This window comes from Ochlerotatus camptorhynchus, unplaced genomic scaffold (assembly GCF_037179485.1).
Source record: "Ochlerotatus camptorhynchus isolate MF236.1 unplaced genomic scaffold, CSIRO-AGI_Acam_v1.1 ptg000221l, whole genome shotgun sequence".
Lineage (NCBI taxonomy): Eukaryota > Metazoa > Arthropoda > Insecta > Diptera > Culicidae > Ochlerotatus > Ochlerotatus camptorhynchus.
The window spans coordinates 472,762-493,019 of NW_027040711.1; the positions used below are offsets into that span (position 1 = coordinate 472,762).

A 20,258-nucleotide genomic window follows, 5' to 3' on the forward strand; every position below is an offset into this window, starting at 1 on the left:
ATTAGTTATTCAATGATAAAATAGGGGTCTTCGAGGACAAAACCTACTTAAATACCAAATCCCGTATTTTTACCAGAAAATCTCTGTTATTCGATTCCTCGGGGTTTTTCCGTTTAGAAATGATATGATTTATTCAGTTTGCATCTAAAAACCCAACCAAATGTACTATTTTTACATATTTTAATTGTTTCTACTGAAAATGGTACTGCTGAACATTAAGAATTTTATAAGTCCTAATATTTTCAATTTGTTACATACGACTATGAAGGCCAATCTTAGCTTTTAAATGAAACTGGTTTTATTAAAATCGATTGACATTTCACTTATAGTAATCGACTATAACACAATTTTAGGCACTAAAAGTTAGAGTAAAATTCCTTATTTTCGCCTCAAACTATCCGAAAATTATTCGTACTGTGCACAACCAGCTAGGCATTCGATTTCTAGTCAAAAAAAGCGAACTTTTGATGTATAAATCTTGATAGAGCTGGAATTAGGGCGTAACAGCTTTTGTAAACAATGACTTCTCTCGAGGATTTCTCGAAACTCAAGGCACCCCCACGCCAACCAACATAACCAACGGGAAGGCTCGCGGGAAGGGGAAGTCTTCCCCTACCCGATGGTGACGTTGATTTGAGTGAGCGAGCCTTGGCTTTCTAGAAATAGTCGAGAGAAGTCATTGTTTACAAAAGCTGTTACGCCCTAATTCCAGCTCTATATTGAATTAAATGCCTTCTTTTTTTAATTTCCCATTGCGCACCCCATTGAAGATAGCGTTAATTTTTTTTAAACGGGCGTAAATCCTTAAAACGTGATAATAGTGATTTACTTCCTTCAGCAAAAATGAGCATTTTTAAAGCACTTATAATTTTGTAGAACATTGCAAAAATAATAAAATTCTAACAAAAAGTTATGGTACAAAAAATCTTTTTAAGAGGGTACTACCGTTTGTACTCCATTTTCACCGCAAAGCCAACGGTCTCGACTCCCTTGGATAGCTTCAGCGTCAGCACGCCGTTGTACATCCCATTTCAGAGGGTTGGACCAAGAATGGAGCCATTTGGAACTCCCGCCACGATTCTAACCTATCTCTGTCCCATACCAGCCTCGGTTGGAAATAACTCCTTAAAATCCTGTACACGTAGTTTATTCTGTGTATGTAGCTGAATAAAACTGCTGCTCAATTTTTCAAAAATATCAAAGTAAATTAAACCTTAACCCCTTTAGGCCCCGAGTATTTTGGCAAAACAGACTACAGGCTACCTTATAATATAATCCCCCCTATTCTGCGAGTCACGTGACTCTCTCTCACCGGTGAGGTGACAATAGTCACCTCGTGTGAGGTGACTCTCCATTTGATTTGCATGGAGAGTCACCTCACACGAGGTGACAATTGTCACCTCACCGGTGAGAGAGAGTCACGTGACTCGCAGAATAAGGGGGAATATGCATAGAACTGCATGGCCGTTCAATCTTACCCAGCGACTAATTGCATTCTCTTTTTCTCACGGAAACATTACTGTTTTTATAAAAACTGAGTAATATTTCCTTGAGAAAAATGAGCTGGCAATACAACTTACTCAGTCACCAGATAATATTGAACAGCCGTGTGGGTTTTCTTTCCAATCATAGTGCGGCAAAGTTTCACTTCCGTCAGCTGAACTGTTCGGTAAAAATCAGGAATTTTAATTCATTAGTTTTAAGATTTCAAAACAAGGCAAACGTTACCACAATGGCAAGATTCAATTTTTAAAACAAGGCTGACAGTGTTTTGATATTAAAATTTAGTGAAACAGCTTTTGAAATGAGGGTCAAATTTTACCAAGCTGTTGAAAGTTCGGTAAAAAATTACCGAAGTCGGTAATCATTTCTAAGTGTGTAACCTTAGGAGGAAAAGAGTTGAAAAATAGGGCCCTATTATGTAAGTTGAGTCGGGAGTCACTTCTGGTCACTGGTATAATTTAGTATTACCTCTGTAATTCCAAAATAGATGAGTGATCAGAAGTGACGCTCGACTCGACTTACATAATAGGGCCCATAAAGCAAGGTGCCCACTATTGTATGGCATCTAACAGCATGTAAAAAACATAATGTCGACGTTCGCCGCATGTCACACACGTTGTATAATATCATATCGCCGCCACATTAAAGGGTGTCTGACTCAAACCTGTAAACTGTGTATTAGGTGAAAAGATAGGTTGTTTGTCTAAAGTGTTTTTATTTCGTTTTTCTAATGTACAATCCTTACGTTTGCATGCATTTTTTTTTTCGTTATAATTATTCTTGTAGTTTTACACTCTCTTCTGTTCTTACTCCACTGTATTGGATTCGCTAGAGCTGATTATTTGTAGTTATAGTATTATTTATAATTCTTTCAATAGCTTAAACTATGTTTCTTTTATAGTCGTAATAGCTTTAGTGTAGGTTTTGTTTCTTTCTGTTTCTGTGTGTTTTTGTGTTTCTCAAACTGTCATCTCAACGCGTACTGCTGATTGCGTGATCATCAAGCGTTGCGGATATCTAAAACGAGGAACATAAACGGTGATAGTCGCATAGAAATAAAATGTCTTATAGACACACACAAATGGAGTACCCAAACCTACAGAATTTCGATTATTCTAAATTGTCACGTTTGTTTCATTTCATTTATCTATTACTTGAAAGGACATTCAGATTCAGTTTCGACAAAAAATAATCAAACGAACAGGAAAAGTTTTGTATGGTTTACTGCAGAAATTTTTATTGTTTTACGATTTTTTTCGGCTTTTTATGCTTTTGTATTGAAATAATTTATTATTACGATTATAGAATAATGCAGCGGGCATAGAAGTTGAAAATCATAAACTTGAACGATATCTGAACGCAGGTTGAACCGGTTCCTTCTTTGATTACACGAGGCCGTGGAGAGATATGCGGAACTCAGACTACCTGGAGAAACGAGAAAGAAAAAAAAAGATTAATTAGAAGTATTAAAATATTTCTCCACACGATAATTACAAAATACTCAATAATTACTATAAAATATACATTTTTTATGGAAAATGGAACCACCCATTTATGAGTAATTGTTGCTACAAAAATAAGTAACAGTTCATTTGTGAGTAACAGATAACAGTAACAGATACTCATTACCCGAGCAAAGTCGGTTAACAAAATAAAAGCAAATCGATAATAAAGTTTGCAGTTCCTATCAGAATGAAAACTCATTGCGATTTCAATTGTCTCGACATAAGTCTGATATCATATTGTGCTTCAAATTCTTCTAATAACGTCTTGTTGAAAATGTAATTTAGGTTCAGGGAGAGATTTGAACTCATGTCTTTCAGCATGAATACTAACCATTTACGCCAGGCCCGTATTCAGTTCAATATTATGAATGCAAATTTAGTAATCAAATTGACTTCATTGAAAGCAGGATTAGTTTTCCGTTTTATTCAACAGTGTAAACATTTGTTCTCATTTTTGCTGTGTTAGTCAACCAAAATGAAATAAACTGGAGTATTCAAAATAAGTTACACCATAAAAGCAAATTTTGATTTCAATTTGATCACCAGCTTTGCTCGGGATGCTTCTCACGCTGAAAGACTTGAGCTCAAATCTCACCCCGGGCAAGTCACGAATGACAAATAAACAATAATCGTTAGTTCAACGACAGATGAACTTAAATTAACTTTTAAACAAGACGTGAACTGTGGAACTTAAAGTTAAGTTGCTTTCATTTAAAAAGTATTGACTGCATAACGAAAGCACAATATGATATCAGACTAAATTAGCATAACTGTCCCATATGAATAGGAAATCAAGCAAAGATGGGACAATTATGCTTTTATAGGCAGTTAATGTCGTGACAATTGAGATCAAAATGAGTTTTTATTATGATATGAACTGCAAACTTTAATATCGATTTGCTTTCATTTTGTTAACCGACTTTGTCACGTTGGTCACTATTTTCTAGTCAATCACAAAAAAGATACTTTTGCATTAAAAAAAGAGTCACTAAAGTCACTATTTCTTGAAATGCAGTCACTAAAGTCATTTTTTAAGACTAATACTGAGTCCATTAATATGGAAAATATGCATCGCTTCATCATAGAATGATTCCAGGGGAACATGCATATTTCAGCCACCTTATTTTTCCGAAGCATCAAAATCGATTGTACCTACGACTTTTTTCCGAAAACCAGTCATCCGAAAACACTTTCCCCGAATGGAACAGTTCCACGAAAATAATTTCCCCCAGTGTACCATTTCCCCGGATTGGTGATTTCCGATGGCAAAAAATGGACCCGGTGTTCATTCCAGAAGGCGACAAGATCAACACGGAGGTCTACATCGGGATTTTAAGTAAGTATGTTCTTCCGTGGATCAAAGAACAGTATGGTCCGAAGCCAAATGTTGTATTTCAACAAGATGGGGCTCCGTGCCACACCTCGAACCGCACTTAGAAGTGGTTGCAGGAACATCTTCCGTTCTGGGCGAAGGATATGTGGCCGCCATCCAGCCCCGATCTTAATCCGCTGGATTACTCAATATGGCGCATCAGACAAACATTGAGCCGTACCTGGAGAGAACTGGATCCAGACTACATTATTAGAACCTGCCGTGCATTCCGAAAGCGTGTGGCGGCCGTAATTGCAGTAAGTGGAAACTCGATCGATAATTAACATAGTTTAAGACTCTGAGAAACATTCCTCCTTTGAATAAATAAAAAACTTGAAAACGAATTTTTTAAGAATTTTTTTAATTTTGATATTACTCAATGGTGCAAACATTATCACGTATACGGTAGTACTACAGTCCAACGGTATTACTCGGTATGTCTGTCATAGAAGTATGACGAAGAATCCATTAAGTACGTCACGCTTCGAGGATGAAGTGTGACAAGCAATGCATTAGGTATATTCTTAATGCATGCTCCCTTACAGTGATTTTCGCCACTCGTATGTAAACTAAGCAATACAATTGTGAAAATTCCCCGAATATCCAGCATTTTCCATTTGTCTTAAAATTCCCTAATATTTAAAGATTTTCCAGGACTGTTCAAGGTAGTAGATACCCTGGTTTTTATAGTATGGAGAGTTCCATCTTCTATAGGAACACGTTTTTTTTCCGATAGGCTGATGCAAATAATAATTTTTCAGACTGCAGTGAGAAGTAAACCACACTTCTGCAATGACCGCGAGAAAAATCCTTGCACGTAAACACGTCCCATTAAAATTGTTATGGTTATTTTGCTTAGCGACGTGTTCCAGGTATCATCCAAACCATTTGTGGGATTGTTATATGATTTGGGTTATCATTCGTTTATGGAATTTTTTATTAGGCGTAACAGCATAGAGGTAACTCTAAGACTAGAAGGTCCCGAAATAACGTGCTCAACTTTTTGGCTCAGCTCTGGTACTCTCTTCGGTCCCAAGCTAATCGATTCATCCCTCGAAACATAGGAAAAACCAACAACCCCTCATTTTATCTGTCAAACTTTCATAGCGAATCAAAACAAACATTGCGTAGTACTAGAATTTCGACTAGAATGGGGTACGTTAATCGTTTGCTTGGGACCAATAGGCTAGTCAAGTAGTGATCTAATTTAAAATTGTTAGTTTCGTATTGATTGTTGGTAACAGTACCACTGAACTGTCATCCGATTGAGGTTAACCCCGACGGTGCAAAACCTTATTTATATACGGCAGTGGAGAATGGAAAAAAAACCACAAAAATTGTACCAAACAGACATGTGGAACCGATGTCGGAGCAATGCCAGAACAATTTTTTTTTTTTTTTTCCTTTGGTTTGTTTTTTCCGTCGATCTTGTTTTCCGTGCTGAGCACCAATGCTACCGACGTGCCAGGAAGGCAGCTCCCACACCTGGACCCTACCTATCGACCCATCAACTCATGAACCGGGGACCAACGGCTTTACTTCCCATCCGAAGGAAGGCGTGATCAGAGATGTTATGCCTCAGAACATCCCGGCGGCGCCGACTGGGATTGAACCCAGGCCTGCTGGGGTGAGAGGTAATCACGCTTACCATTACACCACCGGCGCCGTTAATGCCAGAACAATGAAATATATGAATGTCGAATAATCTAATATCAATGTCGGATAAACATTAGGTTGGGGTCTGGTAGAAGCCAGGTTGATGTCAGGTTGGCTTAGCTTTTTCGCCGGAATGTCAACCAGAACTCCGTTTGTGTGTAGGTTACACTAAATTGAATGATAACAAGTATTTCTCAAATGCCATGCATTCGTCAAATCAAGCTGAACATTGATTAGGTCCTAAGGAACATTGAGAAGTCTAAATAAACTGATATCACTCATTCGAAGGAGTTTCCTTTGATAGCTGCTTTTCTCATTTTCATCAAATATGTGCAATTGTGACCCAGCACCTGTACCAAATATATTTTCAGAAATGGTCTATACTACAGAGGGTCTAGTATAAGAGAGGAGCGGATTCAAAACAAACTACCTTGGTAACCTACAATGACATTTATATAAGGTCTGGGCCAACAGGCAGCTTGCTGGTGTTAGAAGCAAAAATGTTGTAAACATTGCTGAACATCTGCGAACCAGCTGGGTGACATGCCGCCATGTTATTGAAACCAACATCTGAAACGTCACAATTCCAGTGTGAACTGCAAAAATGGCGTGACTTAATTGTCTTATTTTTATCAAAGGAAATTATTTTCCCTTTTATGCCATATAAATGGTTGACTTCGTGGTAGAAAATCAGAAAATAATATTTTATGAGTCCTAAGTTTATTTTTCACAAAATGTAAGCAAAAATATTAAGAATATCCATAATATCAGTCACGCCTTTTTTGAAATTCTGGCTTGAATCTTCTATTTGTTTACAAATTATGAGCTGTCAGTGGGGCCCACAATTCGCGGGCCCGCAGCGATGTTAGCTCTTTTCAAGGCAAGGCATACAAGATAGGGATGCCACCCAGCTGCTGCGAACAGATAGATATACGTCCCTGCCAACAGCTGTTTCGTGTAAAAAGATAAACATTGCTATATAATACGAACACCACTAACCATTTGCACATTTCACTAACACCAATAAGCCCTTTGGCCCAGACCTTATATAAACGTCATTGGGTAACGTACGCCTAGGCGATTTCTAGCAACTCTGCCAATGCAATCAAGATAGACGCTGCTCGATTGCCTCTGGTTTTGACAGTTCGTTTGGCTCAAATAGACCAGTCCGCTCCTTTCTTATACTAGACCCTCCATAACCCGTTAAAATCAACATTTTCCAGTTAAAATATACAAAACAAATCGCCGTAACCTTTTATTTACTAGCGATATTTGTTGCAAAAACAAATGCAATGTTGCTCATGCTCTAGAATGAGTTCCAAGAAGGGAAATTCTAAAGCACTTAATACAAGAGATAGGGAAAATGGCTCTAATGTTGGCCTATGAATCTAAGATTGGGCCTATCGCTAAAAATCTGCTATTTAACCATTTTATCTAGTTGAACGCGTCATTAGGACGGTACTAATGGATATTTTTGGTCGTTATGGAAAATTTAGTAGATTGCTGAATTTATGTATGGGCCCAAATAAGGGACATTTGCAGGGCTGTTACAAGATTTTCTAAAATCGATCCGCGAAATCCGCGATTCCTTAAAATAAATCCGCGACTTCAAATACTAATCCGCGACAAAAAAAAAACTGTTTCCATTGCCTAAAAATACCATTTGTATAATACTACATGGTATTTCAAGCTTATTGCTTATAGCATATTAGATTTTTGCCTTCTCTCAACTTAGTACTTCAACTTTCACATTTTAATTGAGAGCTTTCTATACCTGTACCATCCTATCCTCAATTTTCCAACCCCAAAAATTAATAGACCGGACGGGAATCGAACTCAGTCGCCTCCAGCATGGACCTGCTTTGTAGCTGCGTCTTTACCAACTGAGCTAAAGGAGTATCGTTTGTAAATTATGAGATTCTATTGAATAATACCGGCCTAGATTTGATGAAACATTATTTAAAAAAATTATGTATTTTCATTTGAAATGCAAATTTTCTTGAAAGTAGTATCCAGATGTTTTAAGTTCTCCAAATTGTTCTGGAGTTCAGATGATTTATTCTACTAGGTCAACCATGACTGGGATAAAGTCTGTAGTATCGAAATATTGTTTGGATTCATAGCCTCTATATGGATAATGTTTAATTATTTTCACGTATACCAGATGACTAGGTTCTCCAAATCGTCCTGCACTTCAGATGATTTGTTTTACTAGATCAACAAAAACTAGGATAATATCTGTAGTATCGAAATATCGATTTGGAAATCCTAGAACATTTGGCATACACGGAAATAGGTTGGCATGATCCACATAGACACTGCAAATTTGTATTTTGGTGTCCTAAATGTTGTAGTTAATTTGGCTCTAGTTTTCTCAATTTTTGACCGATTCAAACCAAACACCCTGCACATAATCGAGAAATTGCCAGAGTTTCATAAGTCACACTTATTGGTCACGTCGCGGGCGTACTTTCGTTCACGTGTAAAGGGCCTTAGAAAGTTTGTTTACAAATGCTTTTGTGCCGTTATCAAATATTATGCCTGATTTCAAGCTAAACAATGTTAGATGCTAAGTAACATTCCCTTTCATTAATAACTTGGGTACAAAACCGTTCCTTGTGGTGTTTGTAGTGTTAGAAGATAATAGCTTCTTTCATCCATCTGAAAATAACTGAGAATGGATTAACATGGCCGTGAGGATGCAAAGAGAAAGTCGACGAAGAGAATCTGTCAATGTTACTTAGGACCTAATGCATTGTTCAGCGTGATTTTATTACAAGAAAGAAATAGTTCACCGACAATCCATCTGTTTAATTGGATTTTACAGAAGTGACAAACTGGAGTGAACTGCGGTACAGTAATAAACATGATTACAGGTACGCTCAGTGTTCTATGAATGAAAGCGAAAAATAAAACGTTGCTACCGTCACTATAAGGAAATCGATCATGGAAAACAGAAAGCAGCTGGTAAACAGTTTACATGAAGAATGTTAAAAATAACTGCATAATCCCATAATGAAAGAAGAACTGGAGAATGACAAAGTTGAACGTGACGTCTCCTTAGTTTAGAATTTCGTAATTATTGGTTTTGTTCAGTGATGCGGATGGCACATACACCTAATCCTTTTTTATGCGGATACGTTTTTCATTTTTTTGTGTTGAAGTTGGAAAATTTATGAAAGTACTATATATTTTCGATCTTTTTAAACGACGTCGCCTTGCTGATACCAGGATGCCGCGTTTTCTATGCAGACGATACGAAAATCTACAAAATTATTAAAAGCCTCTCGGACTGCTGGACTCCAGAATATGTTAGGCATTTTTGCTGACTGGTGCTCAAGAAATTTGATGAGTCTAAGCATCGAAAAATGTAACATTAATTCCTATCACCGTAAAATCGAACCAATCATGTTTGACTATGTTCTCTACGGACGCAGTCTTGCTCGTGTAGAGCACATAAAGGATCTCGGCGTTACCTTGGACTGCAGACTCACTTTCAGAATCCACTACAATGACATCATCTCCAGAGCTAATCGACAATTGGGCTTTATTTTCAAAATTGCCGACGAGTTTCGTGACCCGCTATGCCTCAGGTCACTTTACTGCTCGCTTGTGCGATCCTTATTGGAGTCAAGTTCAGTTGTTTGGTGCCCTTTCCATGCTAGCTGGATTACTTGCTACCGTACGAGGAGCGTTGCCGTCTCCTGGGAATCGAGCCATTAGAGGTGAGACGGACGGTCGCTCAAGCTATGTTCGCTGGAAAGCTGCTTACGGGTGACATTGACTGTCCAACACTGCTGTCACAGCTAAATATGTATGCCCCTGAGAGGTCTCTTCGTCAACGCGACTTTCTGTTTTTGGAACCACGGAGCCGGATTTATACACAACACGAGCCAACTCGAGCAATCAGCCGGCAATTAACCACTTCATTCGAGCAGTTAAAATGACATTTACTACCACTCGAACTTTAAAATAAAACATTATTTTGAGATTTTTTCTTCTAGAACCTCGAGAAAAGTAGTCAACATTTGTGCGTTTCATAAAAAAAAATTGAAATTAGTTGCTCCAGTTTTGTGAAATCGCTGGTAGAAAGTCAAGCCAAAACTGCTTGACAAAGTGGTCAATTCAACAACTTTATTTTATATGTTCGACTTCACAGCTAACGTGTTTCGTCATTCGCTACTTGGCCTTTTCTGTACGGTTGACCGTAACTATTTAGTTTAAGTTTTATTCATTTAGACAATAATTGTCAGTTGAATTTTTCAATGAACAATAAACAACAATAAACAATAGCAGAAATCCAAAATTTCATCAATTTTGGTATGTTAAACAAGTGCAACTCAAGGATGAATTTTAAAAACGGACGTAGGGAAAGTGTGCAGGTTCTGCGCACTAGAACTTCCGTTTGTGACTCTAGGGCCGACATCAAATTTGAAACAAATTTTCATATTTGTATTTGCATATATAGAGTTGATGACCCTAATGTCGGCCTAAATGTCCCTAATGTTGGACATACATACATTTCAAAGGAATTCATTTGTTGACAATGTTTCACTAGCAACCGGTTTCGGAAAATCATTCTCTAATCTCATTCATTGAGCCTTCCTGCGAGAATAAACTCGCGTGCAAGTGTGGTAAACAAAATCCACGCTTGAGATTCTCATGCATATTCACGCACTCACACTCACAACGCCGAAACATCATTCCAGTTTTAAACTCATAAAAACCACTCAAACGTCAATTGATAGCATGCTTATGCATGTTGTGTTAGTTGTCCAACCCCTGATGCACAAACAATAGTAATAACAATGAATAACGCCAAACTATAAAGAAATGAATGTTTGAACCTGAAAACTCATCGGTGATTTTTGCGACGAACTTTGCAAGGCAAAACTCATAGGCGCATAAACTCATATAGGGTGGGTAAGCCAGTAGTGGAGGTACTAAGCCAATTTATCAATTAAACAATAAATATACGATAACGGTGTTCCTATTAATGGAGGACGATCTTTCTAAAATTTTAGGCAATTTTTTTGCAATGTAATATTTTTCTATCAAAATAGAGGTTGAAAGCTATAGATTGACGTATAACAATTGTCTGTACAATTGTTATACGTCAATCTATAGCTTTCAACCTCTATTTTGATAGAAAAATATTACATTGCAAAAAAATTGCCTAAAATTTTAGAAAGATCGTCCTCCATTAATAGGAACACCGTTCCAGTAGTTGTGGTAGTTGTTAACTTTGGTTCCTATAATAATGGAATGCGTTGGTTTCTTATGGGTTCCATTATTATAGGAACACTACCGCAACTATAGGTGCAAAGGAGTGAAAATCTTAAGGAAAATTAATTATTTTCCGTCACTTTTAGGCATATTTTAAGTTTGAAATATGCAAATATGCTTTATTTTAGGTGAGCTACCGATGAAAAATAATAATCTAACTATCCGGATCCTCCCCACTATTCCGGCACAACCTCCATACCGCAACTATAGATACACCACTATTACTGGAACACCTACCCTATGAGATTTGATCTTTTGAGTTTTTCTGAACACTGCTAGCAACCCAATAATATGAGATGCATCCATCCATCCATCTAGATGGCGCATTGTTATAAGAAAAATTTAAGAACGGGATTGGTTAGTTCATCTCGTTTTAAGAACAGGAGATTTTTTATCGATAGGCCCAATCTTTAGATCCATAGGCCAACATTACAGCCATTTCCCCAGCGGATACTCCACAATAATGACCACCCTACTTCAGGGTCAAAACCATCGACTAGATGCTTACGTCAAAAGACTATTTAGACGGATAAAGATCGATAGCATTGTATTTGCATATTGGTGGTATATGAACAAATCGGGCGGCTATTTATTTTGTCAGTTTCCGGTAGTAAAGACACCACGCTGATACTCCGAGCTTATCAAATAGATGGCTAGGTAAAAGAAATGCTCGTTCGATTCTTACCGTTTTGAAAAATTGCCCTTTGCTCATTATACATTTTTTACACTGCCGTACTTTGACGGAACTATCAATTATATACTTTCATCACCTTATGTATCATATAAATGTTCACCTCTAGTCTGATACTGACATTCATTAAGTATCCAACCTGTTAAAGAGACCTATCGCGTATCAGTAAACTCCATACAATCCGGACTACTGTTGCACCCGCTGGCCGACTGGATGCAGGGCGTTTTAGTGAAGGTTCCAAAGGGGAAGCATGTAAAATACTATACAACGTTATCCTCAATCATTCGTTATGCTCTTCGCTACCTTCTTTGAAATAATCCAACCTTCCGCCCTACGAGGATCGTTGTCAACTACCCAAGACCTCAGTTGAGATTTTCCAATAATGTGAGCTTAAACTGTATAAACCTAAAAAAATACTCATCCGTTGTAAAACTTACCTACGATTACCGATACGGTTGGAGTTGCTGAACGTTCTCGAAGAAAAGCAAAAAAATCAATCAGAAGCGAACGGGTACTGCTGTCGCTACACTATTGCTGCACTGCTACTTCTACTATTTGCTGTGGTGATATTCGCTACGACTGCGACCGTCCACGGCGTATTTTTCTTTGTTGTCTGATTTTCAGCTGTTTTCTTCTCTTTTCTCATTAATTCATTGCAGAAACTATTGTTTTTATGCGACTTCTGTTGAGGGTGATTTTTGTGTAGTTGGTAGGTAATTAGGTGAACTTTTGTTATAGAACTGCTGCAGAAATTAGTTTTTTTTTTTTTTTTCAAAAATTGCCGCATCATCTTGATTTTTTCCCTCGTTCAGCTGCATATTTATTAGCGCTTTCATTCTCCAGGATAAACTTTTTTCTCGTATGTGGATTTGTTGTATTTATAAAATTAATTTAATAAAACGTCGCGCCCGCTCGTGTCTAGTAAGTGTTTATCAGCAATGATTTAGTTATCCACAATCGCGTACCGTTGAGTCCATTCCTTAGCATTTCGGATTGCTTCCGCTTCGTTAACCTTCCACAGTTCGGCGACATCGTTTGCAAGTGGATCATCTGGATTTGGGGCACTTAGCAAGGCTTGGATGGACAGCAACACCGTACGAATTTGCAGCGCTGGACTCCACTTGTCCTTTAGAATGTCTAAACATATACGACCCAGCCGATCGATGTTCGGATGGTAGATTTTAGTGATAAAACGCACTTTCGGTGCTGACATTGGGTAATCTTCGGGCAGGAACAGTTCCAGCTTGAAAAGTCCACCCTCGAATGGGGAATCCTCCGGCCCGAAAACAATCACATGGAAATAGCGAGCATTTTGCTCGTCTGGAACAGCGCTTATCCCCGGAACGGGTTCTTGCATGAGGCGCTGTGTTTCCTTGATTATTCTACGGGGCAGAGCAGCCATCTTTGTCTCCTCTTGCTTCTTTCTGATGTGCTCACCTAAGAAATAGGCCGAGACTTTTCACTTCCTAGATTTGCTCGTTATTCCCGACAAGCGCGCGGTTTATTTTCACGCTATATACTGTACGATGAGACTAGCAACTTTCAGTTCGATTTACAGCAATTTTTCAGCTTATCACAACGCGAAAAATACTTATATCTTCACAATCTGCTGGTGCTTCCGAAATCGAATGATTGAATGATGGCGACGTCTTTCGTTGTGCGGGTCTGAAAATGTTACAGCGCTATGGTAGTCGATGATGGAACTAAAAACCGGAGAAATAAATCATTATCGTTTAACTGTCATGAGCGATGCACACAGAGAAAAAATACTACCCAAAATTTGAGTTCTTTTTACTTAATATTGACTTCAGCCTCTCACTTGCACTCGTTATTGAGGTCAAAAAAGGAACGAGAGATTCGACCCAACGATATAATTCAGCCCAATAAGTTACTTTTGAGTAAATTGCATATTCTCAAATTTACGTGAATTAACCTTAATTTTGGGTAGAATATACTTAAAACGCTGTACAGACTGGAGAGTTATAACATGTTATAACGGTTGTCAAATAATTGCAACATAAAAACCACCATCAAGATAGTGCTATAACATGTTATAACTCTGTAGTCTGAACGTACTATAATAGTATGGTTTCTGTGTTGCAATTAGTTGACATCCGTTATAACATGTTATAACTCTCCAGTCTGGACAGCGTTTAAAACGCTTTCCAGACTGGAGAGTTATAACATGTTATAACGGTTGTCAAATAATTGCAACACAGAAACCACCATCAAGATAGCGCTATAACATGTTATAACTCTGTAGTCTGAACGTACTATAAGAGTAGATAATTTTTTTGCTGGTGTTAAATGGAAACTACTATATGCGATTTACTCAAATTTGGGTTAATGGGCTGAACCCCGGAATTGAGGGAAAAGTTCTTATTTGTGGGTAGTTTTTCATCTCCGTCTCCGTCGAGGGGTGAATCGATTAGCTTGGGACAAAGATAGTACCAGAGCTGAGCCAAAAAGTTGAGCTCGTTCTTTGGGACCTTCTGGTCTTAGAGTTACCTCTATGTTATAACTCTCCAGTCTGGACAGCGTTTGAACAAGGCGTGAAACAGAGTCAATGTTATAATAAGAGTCCCGCGAAGAGTGAAGCCAGAGGTACCAATCGAACTGTCTAGCAGGGTACCAAACAAGCAAAGTAAATAATCATTATTGTTCCCACAATCAGTGAACATTGATTACTGACAATATTTTAGTAATTTTATATGAAAAAACATTTCTTCGCTTTATTTAGTACATTGTTGTTAGGGCGAATGGACATCTCTACCAAACGACCCTACCAACACTGCCGCTGAGCTCACTGGTGGCAGTCGTAACTGTGCGACTTACCTTGTGAAGAGCTGGTCCGAAAGTGAGTGGAGAGTTGCCCGTGTGAGCTTATGAAGCGTTGCCATGGAGACCTCCGTTTACCGGTTTGCGCTTACAGCACATGGCTTGCTGACTTGTTAAGCGTCAAGTTAAGACCGGCTTACACTGGCGCTAATATATGTCACACAGTAACTGTCACCCGTTGACGCATGATAGCCGAGCAGCATAAACGTCAGAATATTCCAAAAGTTTGTAATGCGCACCGCGATCAACGATTGTATTTTAATCGTTACAATAAAGTTTTAATTCGTTATAAGTTTACGTCGCGTGTTTATTCTCACAAGAAGAAATTTTCTCGGTCACCGCCACATGCGAACGTAAAAATTGTGGTATTTATAAGTTATACCAAGCACTCATTTTTCAGGTTCTATAATCGTTTTTGTCTCCCAGAAGCTCACTTTGCTGTAAGTTGCGGTAAGAAAATAATATGGTGAAGAAATTACGGGAACATATTACTTTTGCTTTTTGCTGTACAGAATCTTGCTAGTAGCAAATACGGAAACATAGCTATTGTTTACAAAAGTTGTTGCATACAGCGAAATAAATATTTACATTTTTTTGACAAAATTCAGGTAATCATGACAGATTCTGACGCAGTAGGCCTCTTTTTTCATTCGTGTACAAAACGTTATGATTACCTGTAATTTGCCAATGATGTAAACATTTACACGTCGTGCACTGAAGAATTGCAGCTCTCTGCACAAATAGAACTCCCCTTATACCTTTTGGAAACTTTATATTGCTGATTATTCCGAGGATTATTCATAAAATGTATACACGCTATTTCAAAACTACCCAAATTTGGGTAGAACCCACCCAGATCGATCAAAACTGAACCTTCCTACCTAAAAATTGATGAACTATGTTTGCACCCGAAAAAAAAATTACAGTGAAATTTTCAGTGGAAACAATGCTCTAACATTAATATTTATTGTCGACAATAAAAATGATTGTTATAATGTTGTACCCTTCCGAAAACGGCAAAACTGCTACCTAGCTGTACAATGAATGTACATAATAAAATGTTGTTACAATGATTTTTATTGTATTTTTCATTTATTTTATTGTTAACATGATTCGATCACGAACAATAATCAACAATTCTATTACAATAAAAAATGTTGTTACATTAAATATTGGTGTGTTTTCATTGTGGGTTACTTCACGAACAATAAAAATAAATCTGATTGAAGCATGCAGACTATGAGAGGGTCAGCAACACTGCCAATGTAATCAAGATAGGCGCTGCTCGTATGGCTCTTGCTTTGACAGTTCGTTTGGCTCTATTCGTTGCCAAGTCAATTGAACGCCTACGACCAGATCGGTTTGAGTTGAACTCAACTCTCCTGCCTCATCTAAATCCCGCTTAATGCAGACCTTTTCCGTACAGTCAATAATCATACAATAATAATAAAAAAAAATCCACCACTTGAAGATGTCAGGAATTAACTCTCAGGTGGAAGCATATTTTCATGGGCGATTCTCTCCAGTTGAATGCATTAACTTATCACGACGCTCAACCACCAAGGAGACGTGACCTAGAGAGATCGAGTGCAGGGGAGTTGGCTTCCATTTCTCACAAGTTTCGGATCGAATCTCAATCCATAACCAGTAAAAAAAGGACTCACCCGTAACAGACATTACCACCCCCTTCCCTCCCCGGAGCGATGTTTTATTTTTTCGATTTATTTTTAAAGTCGATAAAGTAGATCTGTCAAGCCAACACATACACTCTAAAGTACACTGTTTTTTTTAATCAATAAATTCGCCAGCCTTACTGTTGGCGATATAATGTTATTGAAAAAAAATTATATGGGGAAATCACGAAAATTTCATTGTAAAGATACTTAACAACCCCCCTTTTTTATTGTAAATTTTCCATTTACCATGAAATTTACTGTTTTGTACAACATAAATCAAGGTAAATTTATTGTAGACGTAACAATATAAATCATTGTTAAGACAATAATTTTCGTCTTATTGTTACATTGTTTTTTATTGTATTTTTGTTGTTATTTTTTTTCGGGCAGTGACAAGTTGACAAATGAACAAAGTAGACAGCATCAGTTTTGACCAATCTGGGTGGATTCTACCCAAATTTGGGTAGTTTTGAATATCGTGTAAGCCAACTAATAAGCAAAAGCCTTGCAAAAAGGTAATGCAGATCATGTCATGTCAAATAAAATGTATAAGCGAGTGTATAAGTGCCCTATTAAAATTGTTATGGTTATTTTGCTTAACGATGAGTTCGAGGTATTATCCAAACCATTTGTGGAATAGTTCTATTATTTGGGTTATCGTTCGCTCATGATATTTTTTTATTAGGGTGGTCACACATTTTATGCATTCTTACAGCATGTCTGTCTTATGGAATGTATAAGGCTGATGTTTTGGTAAAAATGTATAACTGACCCTAATAAAAAAATACCATAAACGAACGATAACCCAAATCATTGAACTATTCCACAAATGGTTTGGATGATACCCCGAACACGTCTTTAATTTGCAATAAAAAACCATAACATTTTTATTAGGGGAAACACATGAATTGAATAGTTAATTTTCGTTTCGTGTGTACAATTTTGGTAACTTTTATCTCGACTTCTATTATTTCAGTGTTTTTTTTTCTTTCGCATTTCAAGAACAACATGTGAAAAGGGCATACAAACTTTTTGTAAACAAACATTCTTATGCCCTTTTCTCGCCACCCATATGACACCAACGCAAACCATCAACATCGCCGGATAGGGGAAGATTTCCCCTTCGCGATGATGTTGTTAGTTTGCGTTGGCGACCCTCGGTTGGCGAGAAGAGGGCCTACAAAGGTTTGTTTACAAAAAGCTTGTATGCCCTTTTCACATGTGGCTCTTGATTTGTGTGGCACAGACCTAACTGGTCCATATCAAATTGACAGGTTCTCTACGTCGACTTCTCTTTGTATCCCCACGGCCATGTAAAGACATTCCCAGGTGTTTTCAGAAAGCATTTCGATAAAAGAAGCTTTTATCTAGCATCTAATAATACAAACACAACAAGAAACGGTTATGTGCTCAAGTTATTAACGAAAGAGAAAGTCGACAAAGAGAATCGATCAATTTCAGGCCGGTGACAAAGCCTATACTAACAGCTATGTTTGACAGTAGGCAGCATTTCCGGGGCCCAAATCGTTTGTTTTGCTGTACTGGGCCCGCTGTCACCGTATACAATGTTGCCTACACAGAAAAAAAAAGTTGTTGAATATTACATCCAAACAGCTGCACAGAGGTCATTCCGCTGGTGGTGTAATATTACGTTGTACGATGTATACCGATTTTGCGAACAAATTTACATCCGTTGATGTAATATTGTATCTGATTTTTGCTATTACATCATTATTTTATACATCAGCTTGAATTGCGTTGATCGATATTACATTTTTTTTTTTAATTTTACTTAAGACCTAATGCAATGTTCAGCTTGATATTTATTTCAGCTTATCGTTCATCTGTCATAATAATTGTCAAAAACGACATTTTTCTTGCTGTCATCCAAACAAAACAACAACAAGCACAAAATAGATACTGAAGTCGAACGATTAGTACGTCTAATATGGACCAACAGGTCTGTGCCATAAAAAGGGAGATTAGTACGTAAAATTGTTATTTTCAAATAATTTTTCATGCACCATATCGGTATTATACAATAATATCTAGAATTCAAGCTGAAAATCATTTGCGATGGCGTTGTTCGCGTTGAATTCACGACATGTTGCTTTTCGAGGAGTTCCATTACCAAACGCCTGGCTCTTGAGTCTCTTGTTAAGTCATCGTAAAAGCACCAATGTTGATGCTATCGATTCGTTTATCAGTGAATTAATGGAAAATAAGGCCTTCAAATGGAAAGTACTCAACAACAAACATAAACTAGTTCCAGTGCTAAAAGCTCCTGTGCTTAATTCGTCTATTTCGAGTCCAAAAAGTACACCTTTCAGATTAACGCAAATCTTCAATGATCTAACGTCGAACCCGATTCTTATCAACATTGAACTCTTGGAACAAACACATATAGATAATCTGGTAGACACTGCTATCAAAGAGGAGAACGATAAGGATGTAAAACTTCTGCTTGATCAAATGCTCGAGTATGAAAAACTCCCTTCTACTAATGTTCTGAATATGTTACTGGAGTATTTAGCGAATACCTTAGATCGCAACAGATTAGAAAAGCTAGTGGATCTTTGCCATAAAGTAAGTCCAAAGTATGTGGCTGAGAATTGCAATATGCTACATTATAAAGCAATATTGCTTTGGAAGAGTGGTAATTCATTGAATTCATTAGATAAAATGAAAGAAGCACTGGTTGGCTGTACACCGGATGCTAAAGTTGTGATTGATCGACTACTGATAAACATTGTTGATGAAACAATCGGGCGAAAAAGTGAAGCCGTCCTACTGGCTGTGATAGAGATGGGAGAGTTTTGCTTGAAAGAAATGAACGATAGTTTTCTTATATGCTACGTGTGGGAGAGAAGCTTCCACAGTCAGTGGTACAGCGATCAGGAAGCAGCGAAAGCGATGTTCGACAAACACGAGAGCTTGAGATTGGCCATTGCAAAAAGGTTTGCATTGAACTGGATTGATATAGGTACCTACATAGATTTTTGCTATTAAATTTTTGTTTTTCTTTTTCAGAATCAACAGTTTATGCTTTGCTTTTATGCAAGATTTTAACACTGAACCTGTCTATAGATTGATGGAACTATTTTTGAAGCATAACATGCTACCTCAATGTCGGTTGATACTTATCTGCTTGTTTGAATACCAATGTGAGGCTAATATCTGTACGCTTGAAGAAGGTACAATCTAAAATTATTAATAATGTCATTGCAGATTGGAGGCGAAATTTGCGAGCATGCTCAGAAATTATACAAAACTCGATTGATCTGGACCTTGCTCTACCGGAGGCGTATAATCGGAAATTGTTAGACCTACTATTAGGTCGTTCTGGCATGCAAACCAGACCATCCGTAGAGACTGAGGGAAAACGGAAGCAGAAATTACAAGCGAAAAAGTACGAGCTGAAATTCTGAGATGATTGTTGTTCTGCTTGGAATGTACATAAATTGACTGTAAGGCGAATGTATATTTGAAAAACCAACAATATATACAATACTATATTTCATTGAAGAACGCTTACTCTAGTTTAAGTACATCAATATAAAGCTCTTTGCGGAGTTCATCGATATCTTGCTCCCATCGTTGCTCCCAGTAAACACACATCAGTGGTCTTGTTTGCTGTCCCATTTGCAAGGCCCATGGAAGGTACCGCTTCAAATAGTTCTGACGTTGTCTGAAAACAGTATTTTTCAGCTTATCGAAATTATCACGAACAG

General features: G+C 37.6%; 3 protein-coding genes across 4 annotated transcripts in view; 1 reads left to right on the forward strand and 2 right to left on the reverse strand.

Annotated features, from left to right (window-relative positions):
• Positions 1-2,713: 2,713 nt before the first annotated feature.
• LOC135703758 (ubiquitin-conjugating enzyme E2 N) lies at positions 2,714-13,663 on the reverse strand. Of its 2 annotated transcripts, none has more exons than XM_065225076.1 (2): positions 12,451-13,663; positions 2,714-2,928 (listed from the first exon to the last, which is right to left on the reverse strand). In XM_065225076.1, exon 1 carries the CDS (start codon positions 13,413-13,415, stop codon positions 12,957-12,959), a length of 459 nt encoding a protein of 152 aa, XP_065081148.1. In that variant the 5' UTR covers positions 13,416-13,663; the 3' UTR covers positions 2,714-2,928; positions 12,451-12,956. The 2 variants fall into 2 exon arrangements, with proteins under 2 accessions (XP_065081148.1, XP_065081147.1); XM_065225075.1 differs by having other exon boundaries at positions 2,714-2,924; positions 12,447-13,663.
• A 4,867-nt stretch (positions 13,664-18,530) lies between these two features.
• LOC135703769 (uncharacterized) lies at positions 18,531-20,023 on the forward strand. The gene is made up of 3 exons (XM_065225092.1): positions 18,531-19,484; positions 19,558-19,691; positions 19,756-20,023. Exons 1-3 carry the CDS (start codon positions 18,604-18,606, stop codon positions 19,953-19,955), a joined length of 1,215 nt encoding a protein of 404 aa, XP_065081164.1. The 5' UTR covers positions 18,531-18,603; the 3' UTR covers positions 19,956-20,023.
• Coq4 (Coenzyme Q4) overlaps positions 19,994-20,258 on the reverse strand; it is a 35,950-nt gene continuing 35,685 nt past the window's right edge. Inside the window, exon 5 of the mRNA XM_065225098.1 lies at positions 19,994-20,215. Coding sequence (XP_065081170.1) covers positions 20,059-20,215 — 157 coding nt within the window. The 3' untranslated portion in view covers positions 19,994-20,058. The remainder of the gene's footprint in view (positions 20,216-20,258) is intronic.